Below are 24,903 nucleotides of genomic sequence, written 5' to 3'. Positions count from 1 at the left end.
ATATTTGCCATATCTTATGATGGTTATCTCCCAGAGATACTCTTTAAATAACCACTTGATTATTTATTGTCTCTAATGCTTCCATTTATGGTACATCCATATGGATGGCTTTTTTTCTTTTTCCATAACTGTATTATGGTTGGTTCTATTTAGTCTCCTACATATTGTGGGCCGAGGAATGGAGAATATGTGGGTCATTTAAAATTTGGTAAAATTTCATAATTCAAACAAAAAGGGGAAAAGTGGAGCTTATTTTCATATTTATCATAATATTTATCATTTCTATTCCCTTGCTCTAAAACTCATGAGGAGTAAGAAAACTATTTGTAAAATTATCCTCAAAATAGTATCTGTATTTTGCTGCTTACACCATGAGTGTGTAAATCATGTACAGATCTTGAATGTGTGTTTGAAGACTTTGATATACACAAAGAAAACATTGCTTTATATGCTCTTAAGGCCAGCAGTGTGTATGTTCCAAACTAGAATGTTAGATAATATTTAAATTCGAAGTACTTCATAAAAATTCCCATAATGGATCTGTTTTCTTTCATTTGCTCAAGGCTTTCCTCTGCCCCCAACTATTTCATTGGAAAAATTCTTAGAGGTAAATTTCAGGAAAATTGAGTATCAAATATCAACAACATATTTGGAAGTATGCTGTTCAGTGTAGTAGTCTTTAAAGTTTGTATTAAAATTAAGATGTGGCTAATTTTTCTAGAATAGCAGTATAACATAGCCAGATTTTTTTTGTTATTATTAGGAGAATGCTTTTGCAAACCAAAAAGTAGATTACCTACAATGTCTTTTCTACAATATATTATAAAGACAGCATACATAGATAGTATTTACCTATTTTAGATGCTTAAGAAATGGGATGAGCCCAATGAAAGATTGAATCATGGGATTGTATAGATGAAAAGAACCTAGAAATTGGCCCAAACCTATAATTTTATAGATGTAGAAGACAAGGCCAAGGAAGTTAAAGCAATGTGACCACAATGGGATTGCTTGTCAGTTGACAGAGCTGCCTTTTAGTCTGATATTTTGTCCACTCTACTGGTAGTGATTTCAAACTCTGCCTAAAATTGTGGCAAACAATTTTTCACTTGATCTTTTCTCTGCCTAAGATGCCATCCTGTAGATTTGCTTACAGGTATGTCATGCAGGGCAGCCATGAGGTGTAGCTCTTCAGGCCAGGAGTGGACCTCAGGTACCTGAGGAGAATACTCCAGGACTCCAGGTGGGTCCTGGAGTCCACCCGTTGGCTGCAGTAAGCCCAGCCTCATGGAGTGACAGATTCTAGCCTGGGCAAATGCCAGAGGCATTGATCATCTAGGTAGAAGGCCCAAATTTCTCTTGCATGTGTTTTATGGAGCTTCCTATGCAAGAAAACTGGAAGAATTGGACTCAGTGTTCTTAAGCTAGAATGCACCTTGTCAATCTTTTAACTCTGTGGTTTACTAACTCTTCTTTAATCACACTATCCAACTCTTCTGCCCCCAGCACTGTGTATATAATGTCTCTCATGGAACTTCAGGTCACATCTCTCCCAGTGGTTTTCTGTTGCATGGAATAAATACAGATTCCTTATGTTGGCTCACGTGACCTTGCCCCTTATGCCCATCAATCTCATTGCTTATTACCTACTCAGGACAGCCCCACCTGCAATCTTCTCTCTGTGAGCACTCCCACCTCCTTCCTGGTGTTACAGAAACTACCCATTTCTCTGTAATGGCTTCTTATCATTCACTTCTCCCTCAGAAGGGCCTTTTGGCCCTAACCCGCCTGAAAGTCACTATAGCATTGCTGCTTGTCTCAACAAGATTTACTACTCAAAAACTATCTTGTTGATTTATTGGATTGCTTGCTTTTTACAGCTTGTCAAATGGGAAGAAAGACATGGGGGAGAAAAGAGGAAGTTTCTGGCAAATGCTGTTGTAGACATTTTAGCAGTGGTGCCCTTCACAGAAGGTTTGGGCCTGAAAGTAAAAGTATTTCCTGCATGCACGGAAATCCAAGATTAGAAAAAAAATGCTTTCTCATTCTAGGTTGTACCCCAGTGTCTGGATTAGTGCATAATGTGAAGGCTCTGTGGAAGATGGTCTGAAAATCACCCTTATAATACAATCTCCTTTTACCATTTAGGAAATCACAAATGTATTTATGTCTCATACTTTTTATTCATACTGTTCTTAAGTGTTCAGTAGGTAAAATTATTAAACACTGAGGTATTTGGGGCAGATAAAAATGCAATGCAATGCGATTCATTAGTGGTACGGAGTCTCTTCAGTCATGGTGGTGGGCTCTGTTCATTTGAAGTTTCTTTGAAGTCTTGCTTGAACCAGTAAGGTACTGGTTTACTGTATCTCCTTTTTAATCTTAAAATATTTGAGACACTTATATACACAATAGAATGATTGGATGGAATATTTTGAGCAATGGTCTGCATTGCTGTGGGGACTGTGAAACCACTTGTAAACCTTTGGGAGAGGCGAGGTTATAGCAATTAGGGCAGGCTGTGTACTGAGTAGGTAAAGATTACTAAGACAGTCCAGTTCTTCCAGGGCTCATACAGTGGGAGTAGAAGGAGGAGATAGGTATAAACCATCATACTTCTAGCATTGACTTAGTAAATTGAACCATGTATCAATTATTCTAGAGTTCTATGACAAGATGAGTCACTCTACTAAGGGGTGGTTAAGCCATTTGAGAGGAAGTCATATTTGAGCTCATTCATGAGGAGGAACCTTTAGCAGAAGAAAAAAAATGTAGTAAAAGGCTTTCCAGGTAGAGAGAATAAAAGCCTAGAGGAGGAAAACTGACACCACTTCTCTACTGAATCTCTTCTCAGTATATGGAAAATATTTAGTAAAAAAAAAAAAAAAGAAAGAAAAAGAAAGAAAATATTTAGTGTAAAAGGTTGGAGCTCAGCCTCGTGACATTTAATCAAAATACTTTGTCATACTCTGTGTCCTCTCCAGTCTCCAAGGGCAAAGGCTTCAGGAACACAGAGAAAAAACTTAGGCACTATTTTTTTATTTTTACTCTGCAGCAGACCTCCCTCTAGACAGTGACTGTACAGTGCCTTAGTACTGAAAGGAGAAAGATGTAAGGGTAAAGAAAATGTTTGAAAAATCATTTGTTGATATTTCAAAAACATTATCCTATCAGGGATGTATTGTGGTGAGATTGAAAATGTGCTAATGTGATCTGTTATGGGACCTTGAACTTTATCCTGATGTGGTGACTGTCATTGAGGGCTATTAATAGAAGCAATATGACACACACACACTCTCTCTCTCTCTATGTGTGTGTGTGTATAAATATACACAATATATATACATATATACATATAAATACATATATGTGTTATATAAATATATATATGAGAGAAGGGGGAGGGGCAGAGGGGGAGAGAAAATCTTAAGCAGACTCCACACCCAGTGTGGAGCCTGATGTGAGGCTCAATCCCACAACCCTGAGATCGTGATGTGAGCTGAAATCATATGCTTAACTATCTGAGAGTCAGACACTTAACTGAGCCACCCAAGAGCCCCAATATGATTACATTTTTGTTTTCAAAAATAAAATCTTATGACAATGTGAAGACCTGAATGAGTAGAAAAACCAGTTAGGAGCTCTTAATAGAGTAGAGATTAGGGATGATGGGGCCCTGAACCAAAGCACTGACCCTGAGGAAAGAGAATATTTGAATAGCTCGAGTCCAGATATGGGAGTCCCTAAAGCTGTAGAAGTGGCTGAGCTCACCCTAAGAGTGTGCATGGCGTTCTGGGGAACATCAACTTGTAGGGGATGGGGGAACATGAGGAACCAGTGAATGACACTAAGAAGGATCACAGTGGTGGAAGAACCCGGAGAATGAGGTTCTAGAAGCCAGAGGAAGAGAAAGTGGTCAAGAATCTAAGCAAGTATTTTATTCAAACAAATGCTGCATTTAAATGTCTGGCTTTCTTGTACTCCTTATTTGGTTGATATTGTTATGTGTATGCACACACACACACACATACATCTGTATGTTATATAGAGAGTTTTTGGCTTTTCCCACTGAAAAATAGTATTAATTTTTCGATACTATTCAAACGTTCTTCTTTATAACTACTGATGTGGGCAGTAACTCTTGAGATCTATACACGTAAAAAGTCACGGGACTATATGATCTCTAAGATCATTTCAGCTTGGAAGCTTTGATTTTGTGGGGCACCTATCTGACTCAGTAGATTGAATATCACACTCCTGGTTCTGGTTTGGGTCATGATCTCAGGGTCATGGGATCCACCCCCATGTCACGGCAGGCTCTGCACTCAGTGGGGAGTCTGCTTGAAGATTCTCTCTCTGCCCCTCCCCCTACTCACATGCATGCTTGCTCTCTCCAAAATAAATGAATAAATCTTAAAAAAAAAAGTTTTGATTTTGTGAAGGCATGCCTAAGGATGAGAATTTTGTGAGGTCTTAGAGACAGTAAGAATCTCTGGGCCAGAGAGCTTTTAATTAATAAAAATTGATGGGAAGAAAAGAGAAGTTGGTTGGAGGGAGTCCAAAGAATGTAACAGTTTTATTTTATTGGTCAGTAGAGATTATCTCTGTCAGATGATTTGAGTCCTCCATTGTTATTCTGACTGGTACACTTTGACACTACTGAAGCAGAAGTAAAAGGTACTTGGTGCTAAAGTTAGTTTCTGATGACTGAATCTATGTGTGTATATACATGTACATATATATATACACACACACGCATATTTTATGGTATTGTATGTGTGTGTATATATACACACACACTATATATATATATATACTTATATATATTATAAGTTTATATAAGTTAAAAATTTGAATTCACTCAGCCATTAGAAACAACAAATACCCACCATTTCTTCGACATGGATGGAACTGGAGGGTATTATGCTGAGTGAAATAAGTCAATTGGAGAAGGACAAACATTATATGGTCTCCTTCATTTGGGGAATATAAAACATAGTGAAAGGGAATAAAGGGGAAAGGAGAAAAAATGAGTGGGAAATATCAGAAAGGGAGACAGAACATGAGAGACTCCTAACTCTGGGAAACAAACTAGAGGTGGTAGAAAAGGAGGTGGGCGGGGGGTGAGGGGGGACTGGGAGACGGGTGCTGAGGAGGGCACTTGATGGGATGAGCACTGGGTGTTATTCTATATATATTATAATATATATATAATACATATATATAGTGACAGTTAATACCATTTATATATAATACATATATATAGTGACAGTTAATACCATTTAAAAACATTTCCTGGCTAGATAGATAAGATCTAAAATCCCTAATGAGAGATATTCTAAGACTCATGTGAAGAAAAATCCTCACCCAGCTAGCTATTTAATATTTTATCTCTGAAAATACAGAGCAGAAGCAATCTCATAACATTTAAAAAATCAATCTGGACACATTTATTATTGCACTGCCAAAGGCAAAATGAAGCAACCAAGGTTCTCTGCTACAAGCTTTGCTACATCTCTGCATCTTTTTATTACTTCATTACTCTCTGTATTAGCCTTAAATGTAAATTCCCTGAGGGTTCTGTACTTGCTCACCCTCTTCTCCTTACCTGCCACCCTGTCCTCACAGCTAAGGGGAAATGGCTTTTTTTCTTTCTTGAATTTGGCTAGGGCCTCTAGCACATGACTCCTACATCTTTAGACCTGAACTCTCTCCAGAACTGGAGCACTATAGTCTAAATAGTTATAGGACATCTTCTGTTGAATGTTCCAGATACCACAGAATAAAAATCTTCAAAATGGAGCCAGTAATCTCACATCTGACCAGACCTTCTCTCTCTCTCTCTCTCTCTCTCTCAATCTCTCTCTCTCTCTCTTTTGCTTAATTATTTCCCACCATGATACCACCACTCTCCAGATGCTTAGACTTGGGGTCTTGATTCTTCCAGCAGTTGCTAGAACCTGGAACTTCTCCTTCTTTAAATCTTATGGGTACTTTCCTTCTTTTCTATTCTCATTCTAACCCTCTGTGATTACAGAATTGCAGTAGCTCACTTCGCTTAGTCTCTCTCTAGTCTAGTTCATTTTATACATTGCTAGCAGCTCTATCTTCCTACACCAGACCTCTAATTGTGTCCTTGTGTCACTCACCACTGAGTGACTTCTAGCTTTATATCCTGGACCTACGGGGCCCAGCTGATCTTTCCAGCCTCATATCCACCCTCTCCCATCCACACAACACACCCACACCCCAGCCAAACAGGCTTACTCCCTCTTCAAACATGCCGTGAACTTTTATCCACGTTTCTCCCTTTGCCAGAAAAACGTCTCCTCCCTTTCTCATGCCTGTCAAAATCAGACTCGTCTGAACTAGGCCCTCTCATATTATGACATAATGTTTGAAATGACTATAGGATTTAAAGTATGCTTCCCCACTGATCCAGCAATCCGGATTATGATAGTTCATCCTATAAAAATGTATACCATACATTCCTATATATGTGTGTGGGTATGTTTAATGCAGCATTGCTGGTAACAGTAAAATATTGGAAACAACTGAAATAGATGCAAATTTGAAAAAATGGAGACACGCACTTATACACACACATTGACAGGAAATTGGCCATTGAATGTGGGATGTGATTTTTTTTTAAAGCAAGCATGTATGTGTATTTATGTGTGAGTAGGCATGCATATAGAAAAGAACTGAAAAAATATGCACCAAAATATTGAACAGTACTATGTGTGTGTGTGGGGGGGCGGTTTGCAGTGGGCAGTGTTGAAGTTTTACTGTACCTTGTCTAAAAATGTCAACTTTTGCTAATACTGCATGATGAACTCAGTGGTGCTTATTATATAAATTTTTGTGTTTTATTTAAATAAAAGCTGGAAAAATATTGTGAGACTCTAAATGCCAAGTGCTTTAGTCAAATATGCATTGGTATTTAATTATCAAGAAGAGGCCGTAGGAAAGAGTTTGCTCTGTGTCATCTTAGAGTGATATTTCATAAAATATTTTAATTCATCGATACCAATATTCCAGCTGACACACTGCTGCTTAACAAATGTGGGTTTCTTCTTGCAAATAAGCTTCCCAGAATTGGGGATCCCTGGGTGGCTTAGCGGTTTGGCCCCTTCCTTCAGCCCAGGGTGTGATCCTGGAGACCCGGGACTGAGTCCCACACTGGGCTCCCTGCATGGAGTCTGCTTCTCCGTCTCTGTCTCTGTCTCTGTCTCTGTCTCTCTCATGAATAAATAAATAAAATCTTAAAAAAAAAAAAGCTTCCCAGAATTAAGTATGTGTGTGGCTGCTGATGGCCAATAGTGAAGCATTTGAATGGATGCCATAGTGCTTACACATAAAACATAATTTTATGTGCAAAATATTAAGTGACACAAGTTTGATTAATTTTTATATGCTTATTTTTACTGGAGAACAAAGAGACATGATGGTATATGTTTGTTTTGTGGTGATCTAGGTATTATGAACAATACACAACCTTTCATCAACCATCTGGAGGAGGAAATGACCACGTAATTAAACATTTTCTTTACTATTTTCTGTATCTAATTATAGCAGTGTTTAAAATTTTGCATTATTATGATAAAGATTCAGACTTTTAAGAATAATACCGTTGTTAGTTTTCTAGCAGGATACAATGTAAAATTTTTTATTTCTTACGAAAATAATTTATTGCATGAGATGTACTCAAAGTTAAGCCTAGATTAGATTTATATATGCATTATAAATATACAATATCATATACTGGGAAATTAGAGGAGTTCGAAGTGGCTTTTTAAAATGTAATTAAATTAAGAATCATGTATTTACAATGACTTTGTAATTATTAACTTGCTTCCTGGACTTTTTTAGTCATGATACAATGAAGCCAATAGATACAATTTTTTCTTTAACACAGCATCAAATTGTAAACAATGAAACAAAACATCCCAGAATAAATATAGTCCTTCTGACCTTTATTTGACCTGAAAAGCTTTTGTTAATGATTTATGTATCTTGAAGTTTGCTTCCCAAAACAGCTTGTAAGAGATGTCCAAAGGTACAAGTTGGTTAATCAGAAGGTAATGATTCCACATTACCCTTGGATTTGAAGAAAATAGAGACTCTTGATCATATTTTGAATGATGAGAAGCAAATATTCCTATAGAGAGGTATTTTTTTTTATATTGAGAAAAATGAAACTGTCTTGTAATCATCTTATGAATGCTTAAATATAAATAGATTTTTTTGAATTTATGTGGACTGAGGCTTAAAATACATTAACTGCTCAAGCATTCTATTTGTTAAGTGGGTTTTCTTTTGAGCTATTTCTTGCTGTATCATTAACGCTTGGATAATAATTAATTACTGAATTACTTATTAACTAAAATTTAGCATTCTCATTACATTTTCCCAAATAAATATATTGTAATCACAAGGAATAGCTTGGGGAAAACATGTTTACCAAAATGCCTGCGGGATTGAACACTATTTTGTAAGCAGTAACATCCATGACTCTCTGGTTATTACATCGTCACTTTATAGTTTCTGCATGGTTCCTACCAACCTTTTTATGGGAAGGTGGCAAGTAGTGAACTTGTAAAAATGGGAATATTAGAATCTCAGATTTCATTTTAGAATGTTTGTCTTTAACCTAAAAATGAATTTGCTTAGTAAGATGTAAGACTTGTTTCCTTTTTTTAAAAAAAAAAAAAATAAAGACTCAGAGCAAAGAAACATAAATTCACTATTTCTAGATGATCACAGGTCTGGTTTTACAAGATAGTCATGTTTTTTACTGTCAGGGTTTAAACTGAAAGGAGTGTTATTTGATTCTGTAAGCATTTTAGGGTAACTCATGAATGGTAGTTGGGCAGACAATGTAAAAATACTTTTTATTTGGCTTCTATGTGCTGCCAGATTAATAGCCCCAAAGGGCAGGGCACCACTTCCATCTTTTGGTTCCACATTCTGACGTTTTGTTACTTCTTTCTATTCTCCAATATGTTACTTCTTTCTATTCTCCAATATGCAGAAAGCACCTCAAAGTGCTCATTAACTGATCACGAGGCAATATAAGTAGACAGGAAGACAGTGGTAGGTCTTAACTTGATGCTGTGATGCTTCAGGGCACCACACAAGTCTTTCACAGTAACTGGCATATACTCTGGAGCTTATGGCCCTGGCCATAAGTGCATGTTGTGCACTGCCACGTTACTATTCTTATCTGCGTTTCACTACAGATAAGAATTTAGAAAACTGAGCTTCAGAAAGGTTAAGCAGCTTGCTCAGGATTATACAGCAGTTAAATGAGGAGCTGAGATTTGAGCCAAAGCAGAAACCACACTCCTCACCATCTCACTGTGTTGGCATAGATGTAGTTGGATGCTGACCACCAGTTCTGCTTGTTACCACCTCTTCTAATTTGTTAAGGATGGCAAGGTATACAGGTGACTGAAAGCAAAAGTATGAGTCATTGGTTGGGGAAGGCTGCAGTGATGAGAAAGCCTTGTCTGTGTAGTGTTCTTGTTGCTTTGCAGGTATGCCTATTATTACAGTGGGATCGGTGCTGGCGTGCTGGTGGCTGCTTACATCCAGGTTTCATTCTGGTGCCTGGCAGCAGGAAGACAGATACTCAAAATTAGAAAACAATTTTTTCATGCTATCATGCGACAGGAGATTGGCTGGTTTGACGTGCATGATGTTGGGGAGCTTAACACCCGGCTCACAGAGTAAGTATCTGGTTTTTTAAAAATCAATTAATTAATTATTTAATTTTTAAAAGATTTTATTTATTTATTTATTCATGAGAGACAGAGAGAGGAAGAGACATAGTCAGAGGGTGAAGTAGGCTCCCCACAGGGAGCCTGGTGCAGGACTTGATCCCAGGACCCCGGGATCATGCCCTGAGCCAAAGGCAGATGCTCAACCACTGTGCTACCTAGGTGCCCCAGTACCTGGTTTCATGTTGAACTCAGACACGTTTCTTACTCTTACTTAAATGAAAAAGGATGTTATCAGATCTGCTCAGAGATACCAGCAGAGGACTCAGAAGTGACTATGAGACTACATTCCTTCTGAGCAGCAGCCATGTCTTCTACATCCTTTGATTCTCACTGCCCCAGCAGGGCATGAGGAGACTTGCATGGCATGCAATGAGTGAGGTATACCTGCCAGACTCAGAAAGTCCTTGGAGAGTGGTGTGATAGAGCAACAACACAGTACTTTCTAAGGAAATTCCCAAGGAAAATCCTAGGTGTAAACAAATTGCCCCATCCTCAAAACAAAATGAAACAACTAACTGGATTCAGGAGAAAAGTTCTATGTTCACAGTTCTGATTGTCTATCTCTAACACTGTCTTTTAGCGATGTCTCCAAAATCAATGAAGGAATTGGCGACAAAATTGGAATGTTCTTTCAATCAATAACAACATTTTTCACCGGTTTTATAGTGGGGTTTACACGTGGTTGGAAGCTAACCCTTGTGATTTTGGCCATTAGCCCTGTTCTTGGACTTTCAGCCGCCATCTGGGCAAAGGTGGGTAAAGCATATAATTCTAGGTTTTATTTTACTTAATTTAAAAAAAAATTTTTATTTATTTATTCATGAGAGAGAGAGAGAGGCAGAGACACAGGCAGAGGGAGAAGCAGGCTCCATGCAGAGAGCCCGATGTGGGACTTGATCCCGGGTCTCCAGGATCATGCCCTGGGCTGAAGGAGGCGCCAAACCACTGAGCCACCTGGGCTGCCCTAATTCTTGGTTTTAAACTGTCCCCACCTCATCCCCCATGGTGGAAGGCTGTTTTTATCCTATGAGGACCCAGATCTATACTTGATACTTGGTTTTATTTTATTATTTATTTATTTATTTATTTATTTATTTATTTTAATTTAAAATTAAAACAAATTTAAATTCAAATTGGTTAACACATAATGTACTATTGGTTTTAGGAGTACAATTTAGCGATTCATCACTTACATATAACACCCCATGCTTATCCCAATAAGTGCCCTCCTAATGTCCATCAACCATTTAGCCCAGCCCTACCCACCTCCCCTCCAGCAATCCATAGTTTGTTCTCTACAGTTAAGTCTCTTATGGTTTGCCTCCATTTTTATCTTATTTTTCTTTTCCTTCCCCTATGTTTATTTATTTTGTTTCTTAAATTCCACAAATGAGTGAAATCATATGAGATTTGTCTCTGAATGACTCATTTTTCTTAGCATAATACCCTCTAGTTCTATCTACATCATTGCAAATGGCAAGATTTCATTCTTTTTGATGGACAAGTAATATTCCATCGTGTGTGTGTGTGTGTGTGTGTGTGTGTGTGTGTGTGTGTGTACACATACACCAGTTCTTCTTTATCCATTCATTAGTAGATGGACATTTGTGTTCCTTATAATTTGGCTATTGTTGATAATGCTGCTATAAATATTGGGGTGCATGTGCCCCTTCAAATCAGAATTTTTGTATTCTTTGGATACATACCTAGTAATACAGTTGGTAGATCATAGGGTAGTTCTATTTTTAACCTTTTGAGGAATGTCCAAACCATTTTCCAGAGTGGCTACACCAGTTTGCTTTCCTACCAATAGTACAAAAGTTTCCCCTTTCTTCATATCCTTGCCAACATCTATTGTTTCCTGAGTTGTTAATTTTAGCCATTCTGACTGGTGGGAGGTGGTATCCCACTGAGGTTTTAATTTGTATTTCCCTGATAATAAATGATGCTGAATATTTTTTTGTGTGTCTGTTGGCCATGTGAAGGTCTTCTTTGGAGAGATGTCTGTTCGTATCTTCTCATTCTTAACTGGATTGTGTATTTTTGGGGTGTTGATTTTGATGAGTTCTTTATAGCTTCTGGATACTAGCCCATTTTCTGATAATTTGTAAATGTTTTCTCCCATTCCTTTGGTTGCTTTTCAGTTTTGTTTATTTTTTTCCTTTACTCTGCAGAAGTTTTATCTTGATATCTAGTAAGAAGTCACTGTGGCCGAGGTCAAAGAGGCTGCTGCCTGTTTTCTCCTCTAGGATTTTGATGGTTTTCTGTCTTACATTTAGATATTTCATCCATTTTGAGTTTATTTTTATGTATGGTTTAAGAGAGTGGTCCTGTATCATTCTTCTTTATATGGCTGTCCAATTTTCCCAACACCATTTGTTGAGGAGACTATTTTTCCATTGAATATTCTTTCCTGCTTTGTCAAAGATTACTTGACCATGTAGTTGTGGGTCTGTTTCTGGGTTTCCTGTTCTGTTCCATTCATTGATCTATATGTCTGTTTTTGTGCCAATACCATACTGTCTTGATGACTACTGCTCTGTAATATAGATTGAAGTCTAGAATTTGATGCTTCCCACTTTACTTTTTCCGACATTGCTTTGGCTATTCAGGGTCTTTTGTGGTTCCATACAAATTTTAGGATTGTTTGTTCTAGTTCTATGAAAAATGCTAGTGGTATTTTGACAGGGATTACATTAAGTATGTAGAATATCTAGGGTAGTATAGACATTTTAACAATATTTATTCTTCCAACCCATGAGCATAGAATTTTTTCCCATTTCTTTGTGTCTTCAATTTCTTTCATAAGTGTACTATCGCTTTCAGTATACAAGTGTTTTACCTCTTTGGCTAGGTTTATTCCTATATATCTTACAGTTTTTGATGTAATTGTAAACAGGATAGATTCCTTGATTTCCCTTTCTACTGCTTCACTATTGGTATTTAGAAATGGAACAGATTTCTATATGTTGACTTTATATCCTACAACTTTGCTGAATTTATGTATCAGTTCTACCAATTTTTTGGTGGAATCTTTTGAGTTTTCTACACAGAGTTCATGTCATCTACAAATATTGAAACTTTTACTTCTTCCTTGCTGATTTGGATACCTTTTATTTTGTTGTTGTTGTGTAATTGCTGAGGCTAGGACTTCCAGTACTATGTTGAACAATCATGGCTAGAGTAGGTATCCCTTTCATGTTCCTGACCTTAGGAGGAAATCTCTTAGTTTTTACCCTTTTAGGATGATGTTAGCTGTGGGTCTTTCATATATGGCCTTTATAATGTTGAGGTATGTTCTTCTATCCCTACTATTCCAATACTCCTTCCACTCTACTCTCTTTCTCCTCTTCGTTTGAGATTTCAATGGTGACAAATGTTGGAATTTCTCCCATTGTTCCGCAGGTCCCTGAAGCTCTTCATTTGCTCTCTGTTTCAGAGCAAGTGAATTCCATTGTTCTATCCTAGGGACACCTATTCTGTTCTGTCACTGCCACTCAGTGAGACTGAGACCTTCCTCCATGACCTCTAATTTTGCTGTTGGATCTTTCAGTTTTCTCATTTCATTTCATCCTGTTTTTATAACTTCCACTTCAATGTTAATAGTATAGTACCTATTTTTTTCTTTTATTTCAAGAGAATTTGTAATTGATTAGTGAAGCGTTTTATGGTGGCTGTTTCAAAATCCATGTTAAGTAATTCTAACATTTGATTTGTCTTAGTGTCAGTTCATTGTTGTTGTTGTTTTTCTCATTCAAGTTGTGATTTTCTTGGTTTCTTGGTTTCAAGTGACTTTTTATTGTATCCTGGACATTTTGTCCTTTATGTGAGGAGGATGGGTCCTATTTAAAGTCTTTAATTTTAGCAAGTCATTACCATGTGTGGGCTTAGCCTGAAATTCCTGGCCTTCTTTTGTGAGCTGGGGTTCCAGTGGCAGTGTCATATTCAGACCCTTTGCACATTATTTTGGTCAGTCAGCATGGTTTATATGGAGCTGCTAGTACTTTTCATGTATCTGTCACCTGGGAGAGTGCAAGTAGATTCTATGCCCTCTAGCTGCCTCAGTGTCTCTGGGTGGAAGGTGACAGGTGCCAGCACACTGGTCTGAAGATGCATATTTGGAGCTTGCCATGACTGGGTCCCTTCTGTTCTTCCTTCTTGTCTCTGTTAGAGAGAAGAGCCTCAGGCTCACAGATACAAAGAAGCTTCCTAGCTTGGGCCACATTTCTTTTTTAACTGGGCTGACAACCAGAGAACTTACGAAATTTGTTTGAAATCATACCAAAACTTAATGCAAGAGTGAGGATTAAAACCTAGGTCTCCAGCTATAAGCCTAGGCTCCATTTATTAAACAGATAGTATCTGAAGCAATGCATCATTATTAAAAGATGAACTGTTTCTAACTTATCTAGGACAGACATCCGTACATATTAAACAGTTTTTCAATAAATACATGAAGAATTTGCCACCTGACTTGTTCTGGTAAACAGAAAAATCAATTAACACACAAGCTTTTGCCAAGTATTTCACCTGACTAATAGAGAAATGCATTATCACCACCAAGAATATAATTTACACACTGTTACTCTCAGTAACAAATTAACAGAGTTCTCAGAACTTCAGTTTCTTCCTGTGCTAAATAAGATAATACCTATACTTCAGAAGGATAGTATGTACTTGTCTGATATAGTAGATGCTACATAAATGGTAGTTATTATTTGTAATATAAAAATAATATCCACCCTCTAGGGTAAAATTTCTAAAACTTCTTAATATTTACCATCTGATTTGTTCTGTGTTTGGCTCAACTTTTGTTGGCCTACCAACACCTATATGCTTTAGCCAAATGAATTTGTAGTGCTTTCTCTAAGTTGTGGTGAACTCAACAGAAATTACAAACGGACCAACCTCTACCTGCTACCCACTCTTACATCAAATTGGTTTTAAATGAACACCACACACAGCCTTGGAAGGGAAAATAAGTTTTACAAGATCATCAGAGTCCTGTGTGTAAAGTGGGGAGGGCCATTGATACAGCTTTGCCTTCATTAAAGAATATTAAATGATCTGAAATTGCATTTTTAAACAGATACTATCTTCATTTACTGATAAAGAACTCTTGGCCTATGCAAAAGCTGGAGCAGTAGCTGAAGAAGTCTTAGCAGCAATCAGAACTGTGATTGCCTTTGGAGGACAAAAGAAAGAACTTGAAAGGTTTGAGTCTTTTGTTTTAAGTTGCTAGTAATTTGAAATTCTATGTCATCTTAGATGCCCTTCAAGTTTATAGAGTTGAATATAAGGGTATGTGTGTGGGGGTGTACTTTTAAATAGCTTTCTAGATATTCTACAGCATAGCTAATATTCTGGAAGAGTTGTAATTTTAGTTATAGTCTTCTTATATCTGTTAATTTAAAACATGTTCTAGAATGTCCTAGGTGGGTAGGGCGATAAAATATTTCTTAAGGCTGAAACATATTTTATATCTGACAATAATTTTTCCCCATCAAGTTAATTCTTGGTTCTCTAAGACTAAATGAGTATTTTGTATAAGATCTAGGTATACATTTTAAACTGTAGTTAGTGTCCCCTCTTGCCCTGGCTCCTCATCAGTTGGGCTAGGCTCCATGATTTGGAAGATAAAAATATGACTAAAAAGCACATTTGTACAAAAGTTCAGAATCTTTATTATGTGTTGTTTAGTATTTTCTTGCAACTGTCCCATTTTATTAGATTTCTGAGAGTATAGATGGTAAATTTATTGCAATGTATAGTATTTATCAGATCCATTGATTGCTAAACAGTGGCAGACTTTATTGAATATATGTTATAATCTGATATTATAGTATTTTAATGTTATGACTATATGTATACTTGGAAGTTAGGAAATACTAAATTATATTGTTTGGAACATTATACATTGTTGGTAGAGCCATAAGGAAAACAGGGAATTTTTATAAGTCAGCATGATAGTTACCCCTGGGAGAAATGAGGCATGAGTTATAAGAGTGAGACACATAGCAGAGGGCTTCTGTGGTTTTGGCAGTATTCTACGTCTTGACCTCAGTTGTGCTGAGATGGGTGTTCACAGCATAATTATAATACTTGTACATAATTTTTATACTGTGCCTGTGTGTTTTGGGTATACTTTTGTTCACCTGATATATTTCATACCCACAAAGATGTCCTCTGAGAAAAATTTATGATGGCTAAGTTCAAAGGAGAGTAACACCTATGTTCTCTCTTAATTTTGGTAAGGTTTTTGCTTACCAAATAAGCAAAATGAGAAGTCTTACTTAGTGATCCGGCAAGCATCCAATCAAATAAAGTCCTTCCTCTTTGGCAATTAAATTCTTTCAGAGGGAGGGGAAGGGGAAGAATGTAGACAACTATAAGTAACAAAATATCTAATATACCAGTTAGGTAAACAGTATTTGGGATATAAAGAGTCATAGGGGTTACTATGACCCTAGAGTCATAGGGGTTACTATTTAGATGATTCAGAAGCTTTTTTTAAGTAGTTAATTTTGAGCAAACAGAGAATGAAGTTTTGAAATCAGATTCTTTTCTAGTTTTTCTCAGTAGAAGGGTGGACCAGAGAAAGAATACGTCCACCAACATAGGGAGACAAATAAAGCTTTTCTGCTTCTGCCTAGTTTCTGAGCTGGAAAGCATCTCCTTACAGAAATCAAAAATCTCAGGTCTCACCCTCAGGTGCACTTAGGGCTTGAATTTATAAAATTCTGTGAACGAGAGAGGGCTCTCTCCCCAAGACTGAGGATTTCATGTCCAGTGAAACCACTAGGGTGTCCAGTAGAAGAAATGAAAAATTGCTGAAAATTAATTAAATAAGCATCCAAATTAAGAAATTAAAAAAAGAACAATAAAGGAAGTATAAGGAGGGAGTAATAAATAGCAAAAATTAACTGAATAGAAAATAAATGTAGGAAAGCAGAGGCTTGACAAATGCATAAATTAATTCTTTGAAAAGACTAATAAATAATCAAGTATTTTTGCAAATTTAATCAGGAATTTTAAAAAATAAGGAAAAATTGCTACAGGTAAAAAAAAAACCTTCATTTTAAAAAAGTACAGCTTTATACCAATAAATTTTTAAAAACTAATGAACTAGACAATACCCTAGAAAAATATAAACCAGGGACACCTGGGTGACTCAGTGGTTGAGTGTCTGCCTTTGGCTCAGGTAGTGATCCTGGGGTCCTGGGATCAAGTCTCACTCAGGCTCCTTACAGGGAACCTGCTTGTCTTCTGCCTATGTCTCTGCCTCTCTCTCTCTGTGTCTCTCATGAATAAATCTTTAAAAAATATATAGGCTAAAACTCTTACTTAGGAGGAAGAAAACTTGAGTGGACCTACAATCATTAAAGGGATTGAATCCAAAGTTAAAAACTGCCACCTTCTGCCTTTATATACACAGTAAAACCCAGAGTCCAGATAATTTTACAGACAAGTTCTAACAAAACTTCAAGAGAAAGATAACCCTATCTTATAGAGATTGTTTCAGAGAGTGAAAAAAATATATATAGAAAGTCGAGAATTCACCATATAAGGCCAGTGTAACTTTGATGCCACAATTAGGCAGATATATGAGAAAGGAAAATTATAAAGCAGTTTCACCTAAAACCTAGATGCAGAAGGTCTACGTAAGTTATTAGCTAAACAAATCCATGTGAAAAATATCATCATATTTTTAAAAAAACTGGAACTTACTAGCTTTATCCCATGAATACAAAGATGATCTAACATTAGGAAATCTATTAATATAATTAACCATATTAACAGATTGAAAGGAAGAAATGTTTTGTATTGGTGGATGAGGAAAATGGATTAATTATGTATAATTCATGACAAAAATTGAAAACTAAGAGTAAGAATTACTTTTCTTAATATAGAGTATATACCAGAGGTATATAGGAAACTTTAGATCAAGAGGATATTCAGGACCACAACATGCTGGCCTGATTTTCTTTCCAGGTTGGGCATTTCTTGAAAGTTCATTAATTCAACAGATTAGCCAGTGTCTACCACATGTATGTGCTGCACTCTGCGTTTTCAATAGAAAATTGGAAATAGAGGAACTTTTCCCTCTTAGGATCCTTAGTCCAAAGAGTAAGGTGGAGAAAAGGGGAAAGGAAGAGAGTAGAAAGGAAGATAAGAAAGAAATCACTGAAGAAATTAATGAAATAATCAACTTTTAAAACATACTATGAAACAATCAAGTGGTGTGCTGATAAGGGTGAGAAGGGAAATTTTACTTTAAATATGGCAGTCATGGAAAGCCTTGGCAGCCAGGGAAGGCGTCTTTGAGGAGGTTTCATCTAGGCTGAGACTTGAAGGGTGAGGAAAAGCCTGTCCTGGTGGGATTAGGGTAGGGAGAGAAGAGTCTTCCAGACTTCCTGAGGTGGCAAACTTAGGTATGTTCTAGAACATGCCATCAGGTCTGTGTGCCTAGAGCTCTGTTGAGTGATGGGAGATGGAGAAGAGAGGCTGTTGAAGGCAGTGTGGGCTGTAGAGGAGTTAAGATTTTACTCCAAGGGCACAGGCAAGCAGTTGAGGGTCTTAAACAAAGGAACAAATATCCCCATTATATTTTAAAATCATTTCTCTGTCTGTAATTGGTTTGGTGAGTGGAGGGGAGCAGTTAAAGATTGGAGGTAGGGAGGCTGGTAGCAAGGCTATTGTTGTAGCCTGAGAAGAAAGACCTGTGGTGGCCTGATGTAGACTGTGGGCAGGAGAGGGGAGACAAGTACCCAGATATCAGATGTCATTTGGAAGTACGTTTGCTAAAATTATTCTTGGGCCAAATGTAATCCTTCAGTTTTCTTTGTAGTTCTTTCCCTTCCTTTCTCTGCTGTGCATGGACAAGTAATGGTTTTAGTCTGACTTTCTATTCCAATTAATAGGTGCAAGAGGAAACTGGCTCTCTTAGAATGGAAATTTAACCAGAATTTACAATGAATTCAATTCCATAGTGTAGGAATAGTTTTATTCTCCTTAATTTTAAAATGATATTTTTCTCACCTGTGTGTCTTACTTCTTAGTATTGATTTCTCTGCTTAGCTAAAAGTGTTTCTTGCTATTGTAAATGGCTGTTTACATCACTGATAAATATTTTCATAATATTTAAGAATTGTTTTCCAGGGGCAGCCTGGGTGACCAGCGGTTTAGTGCCGCCTTCAGCCCAGGGCGTGATCCTGGAGACCCGGGATCGAGTACTGCATTGGGCCTCCTGCATGGAGCCTGCTTCTCCCTCTGCCTGTGTCTCTGCCTCTCTCTCTCTGTGTCTCTCATGAATAAATAAATAAAATCTTAAAAAAAAAAAAAAAAGAATTGTTTTCTAAACATCAGGGTTTTTGTTATGTATCCTTAATCCATTTTAAGAATGGTGACTTAAATGACCATTCTTATACTAAAGCTTTTAATGAGTAGATGGTTTTCATATTGGGTTTGGTAGTGTGGTATTTTTAGCAAAACCCTAATCAAAAAGCCTATGTAATTGTAGCATTGTTGATATCTCCTTCCTCCTTACCCTCTTTTTTTTTTTTTCATTTATCTTTTCTGGTATCTGATTTTCTTCCTTGTTGCTTCTTCCTATGAAAATGTTTCCTCTGGCTGCATGGTACAACAACATATCAGTGAAATGAGTTCTGCATTAGTCTCGGTAAGCAAGAACTGGTATAAAGGAAGTAACAAAAAAGGTGTGAGTCATGTGTATTAACGTTCCTTCTTTGTAATCAAGTATTGTTGATGCCTAGTAATACCTTTTGCCTCAGGTCAACTCAAAAAGTGGGAGACAGATAGATCAACCATTGAAACATGTTACTCAAAAATAATTTTTTTGCTCAAAGATTATTACTGGCAGTTAGGGATACACATTTTTGCAGAGAGAAACTATAATGGTATGTTACTATTTTATCATCATGAAGTTCTGTTTAAATTTGGTTTTTAGTGGATATGGAAGTTTCATTTGGCATTCTTTTAACTAGTAAAGTAGCCAGTTAAAGTCACGATGGCAAGAAAGAATGCATGCTTTTACCTGAGCGGGACTTGAATTTGTCTGTACATTCCAACTAAGGGAGTGAATCCTCCAAAGAAAATTAACATAATACTATGTCATGCTTTTATGGATCAAAGAACCTTAAAGTATGAATTTTATATGGAAGGAAGTTCTTCTAACAGTTATGAATGTTTTCTTTCTATAAGGCAATGTTCTAAGTTCCTAGGGAAATATGATTAAAAAGACAACAATTTCAGACTCAATTATAATCAGTCTTATTTCCATAATAATTTTACCATCATTCTATATTTACAAAGATTCTTCTTAAGAAAAGAGACATGAGATAAGCTAATGGGGCCCATATTTTTAAAAAAGAAAAAAGAATCTTCCTTAACATTTCCTTAAACATTAAGAGATTTAAAGGATTTACTTGTGCACTATCTAGCATTATATCTGCTTTTTATTATTAAATTTAAAAGGCATGAAGATTTTAAAGGGAAACACAAATGTTTTCAGAACCTCTGTTTTGTCTTGCCTATGAAACAATGCAAATTCTTGAAGTTTACTAAACATTATTTTACTTACTAAACTATTGTTAAGGCCAGAGAAGAAGCTTTAGAATACTTTCCCCCAAATTTTTAATCTCTGTGGATAAGTAAGCCTCAGTTTGCTCTTCTACAACAAGGGATTAAAATAGTACTAACACCATAGGGTCAATGTATGGACAAAAGGAGAAAATACATGTAAAACACTGAACAGGGATGGGCACATTCTAAGTCTTTAATAACCATCAGGCTATCTTGGTTCATTTCATATGATTTATGAATATATGTGATAGTTTTTTTACTTCTCATAGGTACAACAAAAATTTAGAAGAAGCTAAAAGAATTGGGATAAAGAAAGCTATCACGGCCAACATTTCTATTGGTGCCGCTTTCTTATTGATCTATGCATCATATGCTCTGGCTTTCTGGTATGGGACCTCCTTGGTCCTCTCCAATGAATATACTATTGGACAAGTACTCACTGTAAGTGATGTTATTTTAAGAAATGAATCTCTCGTGAAAATTCCAATGGAGTTGAGTGGTGTTGGCTTGAGTGATGCTAGAGAATAGGTATTGAAGAACAATTGAATAATATGAAGAGCCATGTGTTACTAGATTAAAAAGTGGAAAAGAAATTAGATGTATTGAGCAACCGGTGGTGTCTTTTTTACAAGTCTCTTGCACAGTTTGTCTTGCAGCCTAAATAATATTGACATTACAAATCTCTATAGCATGAAATCTTATTTGTTGAGGTTATTTCTTTGTGGTTGGCCCAGTGCTAAGCATTTCATTTTTATTTTCTGATTTACTATTCACAACAACAAATGGCAAAATACAGTATTTAACTACTTTTCAATTTTCTTTGAATGATAGCTAGTCTACCTTGCAAAGTTATGGGAGTATTAATTGTTACTCTTCCTTAAAGAATATTCTATTTGGAGGTTCTCTGCCTTTTAGAACTTTGTACAAGCACAGAAAGCTTGCCTTTTGATACTGTTCTCTTTTATTTAAAAATGGCGAAATAGTTCATAAACCAAGTCCAACCTATATCTTGATCTAATAAAGTGCATACTGTTAGAAGAGTCCTTGAATTCTTTTTTCACAGTCCAAGCACAAGTAATATTGTTGGTGACAGACCATATTTTGTTAAGTCCCTTACAACAGTTCCCTTTCTCAGGAATAAGATTTGTTTTTTTTAATAAATTTATTTTTTATTGGTGTTCAATTTGCCAACATATAGAATAACACCCAATGCTCATCCCCTCAAGTGCCCCCCTCAGTGCCCGTCACCCAGTCACCCCCACCTCCCCTTCCCTCACCCCTAGTTCGTTTCCCAGAGTTAGGAGTCTCTCATGTTCTGTCTCCCTCCCTGATATTTCCCACTCATTTTTTCTCCTAGGAACAAGATTTGTAATGTAGATATAACAGTTGTGCTCATCCAAAATGTGCAAGGCTATTTAGTAAAAATGGCTTTTACCAGAAAAGCTTTTATTATGAGAGTAATGGTGTTAGTGAACCTAGGTTGTATAAGAAATGTGTTCTACTTAATTGTGATACAGATAAGCAGTCTAAAATCTTGTATCACTGGTCCCAGAACTGTCTCACAAGCTGGAAAGCATGCAGAATATGAGTAAGAGCATGGGATTGGAAATCAGGCTGACTTGGTTTAAATTCCATCTGTGCCACTTACTAACTGTATGATTTGGGGTGGCCACCTAGACTTTTCAAGTTTCTGCTACCTCTTTTGCCAATAGAAATGGCAGGAATAATTTGCCTTAACTTTTAGTATAGTTGTAGATCCTAACTGAGAAAATTAGTGTAGAATCACTTAGCAAAATTTCTTCTATGTGAATTATTGGGTAATTGCTATGTGATTTAGAAAGGAATGAATGGTGATATTAGTTCTCTTCAACCCTAAAGAAAAACAATTTAATTTGGTCAAAATGAAAAAATAAACCCCTTTTATCAGACCTCAAAGAAAACACAGTCTGGTAGGAGGAAAGAAGACAGCCTGATCAAGAATAATGCCCTAGATGTGTGCTTTATGATTTACAAAATATTTTTATATATACTGTTTCATTTGATACAACTCTAAGGTTGCCAGGTAAGGAAAACCCATAGAATCCTGCCTACTTTTGCAAATGAAGAAATTGAAGCCTGGAGACTCTAGGAGAATTGCCTGAAGCCAGACAGCTATGGCTAGTGCTTACCCAGACCTTAGTCTTCTGACACTCCTTTGGATATTTATTTCCCCTATGCCCTGCCGATGATCTGAACCAAAATAATTAAGTAAATATTTATAAATAATTAAATAAATATATATTCTATCCTATTCTGGTCCTGTGGAACTTGTACCATTGTTTCACTGAGCAAGTAAGACTCATTATGCATTGTAAATCAAAAAGGATTTAAACTTTTAAAGTGTTTTTAACACCAGGACTCATAACAAGCCACCTTAAAAATAATAATAACTTATAATAATAACAACAACAACATTGGCTATATCAGAAGAAAGATGTATGAAAAAAAATTGTAATAAACACAAAGTAACTTGATGGTTTTCCTTCACATCCCTCAGGTCTTCTTTTCTGTATTAATTGGGGCTTTTAGTATTGGACAGGCATCCCCAAGCATTGAAGCATTTGCAAATGCAAGAGGAGCAGCTTATGAAATCTTCAAGATAATTGACAATGTAAGTCCAGGCTAGCCATTTCCCTCTAAAAAGATTTCTAATTAAATGTCAATTTCTTTATCACTTTATCCAATGCTCCACAAACATCACTAAAAATAGCTATTGTACCCTCGTGATCTTCTGAAATTTTATTCTGTTTAGAAACCAAGCATTGACAGCTATTCGAAGAGTGGACATAAACCAGATAACATTAAGGGAAATTTGGAATTCAAAAATGTTCACTTCAGTTACCCTTCTCGAAAAGAAGTTAAGGTACAGTGATACATGATTAATCAGTGATTCAACCATGTATTGGTTGAAAGTGTCTGATACTTGACTTTAGTGATTTAAAAAAAATGTATATTTAAACCTGGTTTTGACTTCATAGTCAATTCATAGTCTCGGAATCTGTGTACTATTATCCTTAAGTTTATTTCTCATTCGCTCTGTTAGATCTTAAAGGGTCTCAACCTGAAGGTTCAGAGTGGGCAGACAGTGGCGCTGGTTGGGAACAGTGGCTGCGGGAAGAGCACGACCGTGCAGCTGATGCAGAGGCTCTATGACCCCACAGATGGCATGGTGAGGTGGCTCCTGCTGAACTAGATGCTGCAGCCGTCAGCAGTTACCATTTGCACAGCTCACATTACAAATCTGCAAGGCATGCAAATCATGCTTACTTTTTATTTCAGGTCTGTATTGATGGACAGGACATTAGGACCATAAATGTAAGGCATCTTCGGGAAATTACTGGTGTGGTGAGTCAGGAGCCTGTGTTGTTTGCCACCACGATAGCTGAAAACATTCGCTATGGCCGCGAAAATGTCACCATGGATGAGATTGAGAAAGCTGTTAAGGAAGCCAATGCCTATGATTTTATCATGAAACTACCTAATGTAAGTCTTTCTTGATCTTTGCCATGCTAGAAGTTCAAAGAATAAAATAGAATAGAATTCTGGCCTGCTGTATCAGAAGTTAGAAATCTAGGGGCGCCTCGGTTGCTCAGTCAGTTAAGTGTTTGGCTTTGGCTCAGGTCACAATCTCAGGGTTCTAGGATCAGGCCCCACATCAGTCTCTCTGCACAGTGGAGTCTGCTTCTCTCCCTGCTTCTCTTTCTGTGATCTCTCTGGCTCTTGCTCTCAAATAAATAACTAAAAATGTTTTAAAAATTTAAAAAAGTTAGGAATCTACTGTCAATTATAGAAAACTCCTAGGAAGGGAAATCAAGATTATGTCAGATTTTAAAGCTCTAGCACCATCAGGTAATAGTAGGTATATTTGTAAAAATTGGGGTTGGTTATTGCTAAGTTTTAAGGAACTGGATTGTATTCCCTGTGGGTTGTTTATGGGATTACTTCCCATCTTAAAATGTAAGCTGAGATAGTTTGTTCTTTTGCTAAGACCCCCTCTTTATTTTCTGTGTTGTAGAAATTTGACACTCTGGTTGGAGAGAGAGGGGCCCAGCTGAGTGGTGGACAGAAACAGAGAATTGCCATCGCTCGGGCCCTGGTTCGCAACCCCAAGATTCTTCTGCTGGATGAGGCAACGTCAGCTCTGGACACTGAAAGTGAAGCAGTGGTTCAGGTGGCCCTGGATAAGGTCTGTGACCCTTGATTCAAACTGACCTGATTTATAAGCATAAGGAGAGCCCACCATTAATTCTTCTTGATATTATTTTTGAAAAAGGACATTTCTGATACTTCTAAAGTGATCCCGTCAAAATCAAATCTGTAGTCCTCTTTGGATCTTTTCATTTAATTTCTATTTATTTCTCTGTTTTTTTTTTAAGTAGAAATGAATAAACTTTCACTGAAAGATACTTGCAAATTTTTAAAATTAAACAATGAGAAATAGAGTTTCAAATGAAAATTGGTCATCATTGTGATCTTG

At 36.7% G+C, this 24,903-nt stretch overlaps 2 protein-coding genes across 4 annotated transcripts in view; one reads left to right on the top strand and one right to left on the bottom strand.

Annotated features, from left to right (window-relative positions):
- The window catches only part of RUNDC3B (RUN domain containing 3B), a 297,797-nt gene that overhangs the window by 202,514 nt on the left and 70,380 nt on the right, over positions 1-24,903 (bottom strand). The window lies entirely within an intron of this gene.
- Positions 1-24,903, top strand: part of ABCB1 (ATP binding cassette subfamily B member 1) — a 95,674-nt gene that overhangs the window by 21,612 nt on the left and 49,159 nt on the right. For 2 of the 3 annotated variants that reach the window (XM_041728224.1, XM_041728225.1), the window contains 10 exons: positions 7,478-7,532; positions 9,540-9,731; positions 10,366-10,537; positions 14,875-14,999; positions 20,657-20,828; positions 22,924-23,037; positions 23,179-23,289; positions 23,470-23,595; positions 23,706-23,909; positions 24,442-24,612. In XM_041728224.1, coding sequence (XP_041584158.1) covers positions 7,478-7,532; positions 9,540-9,731; positions 10,366-10,537; positions 14,875-14,999; positions 20,657-20,828; positions 22,924-23,037; positions 23,179-23,289; positions 23,470-23,595; positions 23,706-23,909; positions 24,442-24,612 — 1,442 coding nt within the window. Of the gene's footprint in view, positions 1-7,477; positions 7,533-7,571; positions 8,172-9,539; positions 9,732-10,365; positions 10,538-14,874; positions 15,000-20,656; positions 20,829-22,923; positions 23,038-23,178; positions 23,290-23,469; positions 23,596-23,705; positions 23,910-24,441; positions 24,613-24,903 lie in introns of those variants that run through there. The other variant, XM_041728226.1, reaches the window with a different exon arrangement.

This window comes from Vulpes lagopus, chromosome 13, assembly GCF_018345385.1.
Source record: "Vulpes lagopus strain Blue_001 chromosome 13, ASM1834538v1, whole genome shotgun sequence".
NCBI lineage: Eukaryota > Metazoa > Chordata > Mammalia > Carnivora > Canidae > Vulpes > Vulpes lagopus.
Note: the sequence above shows the minus strand (reverse complement) of the source record. Positions and strands in the feature narration are given on the sequence as shown.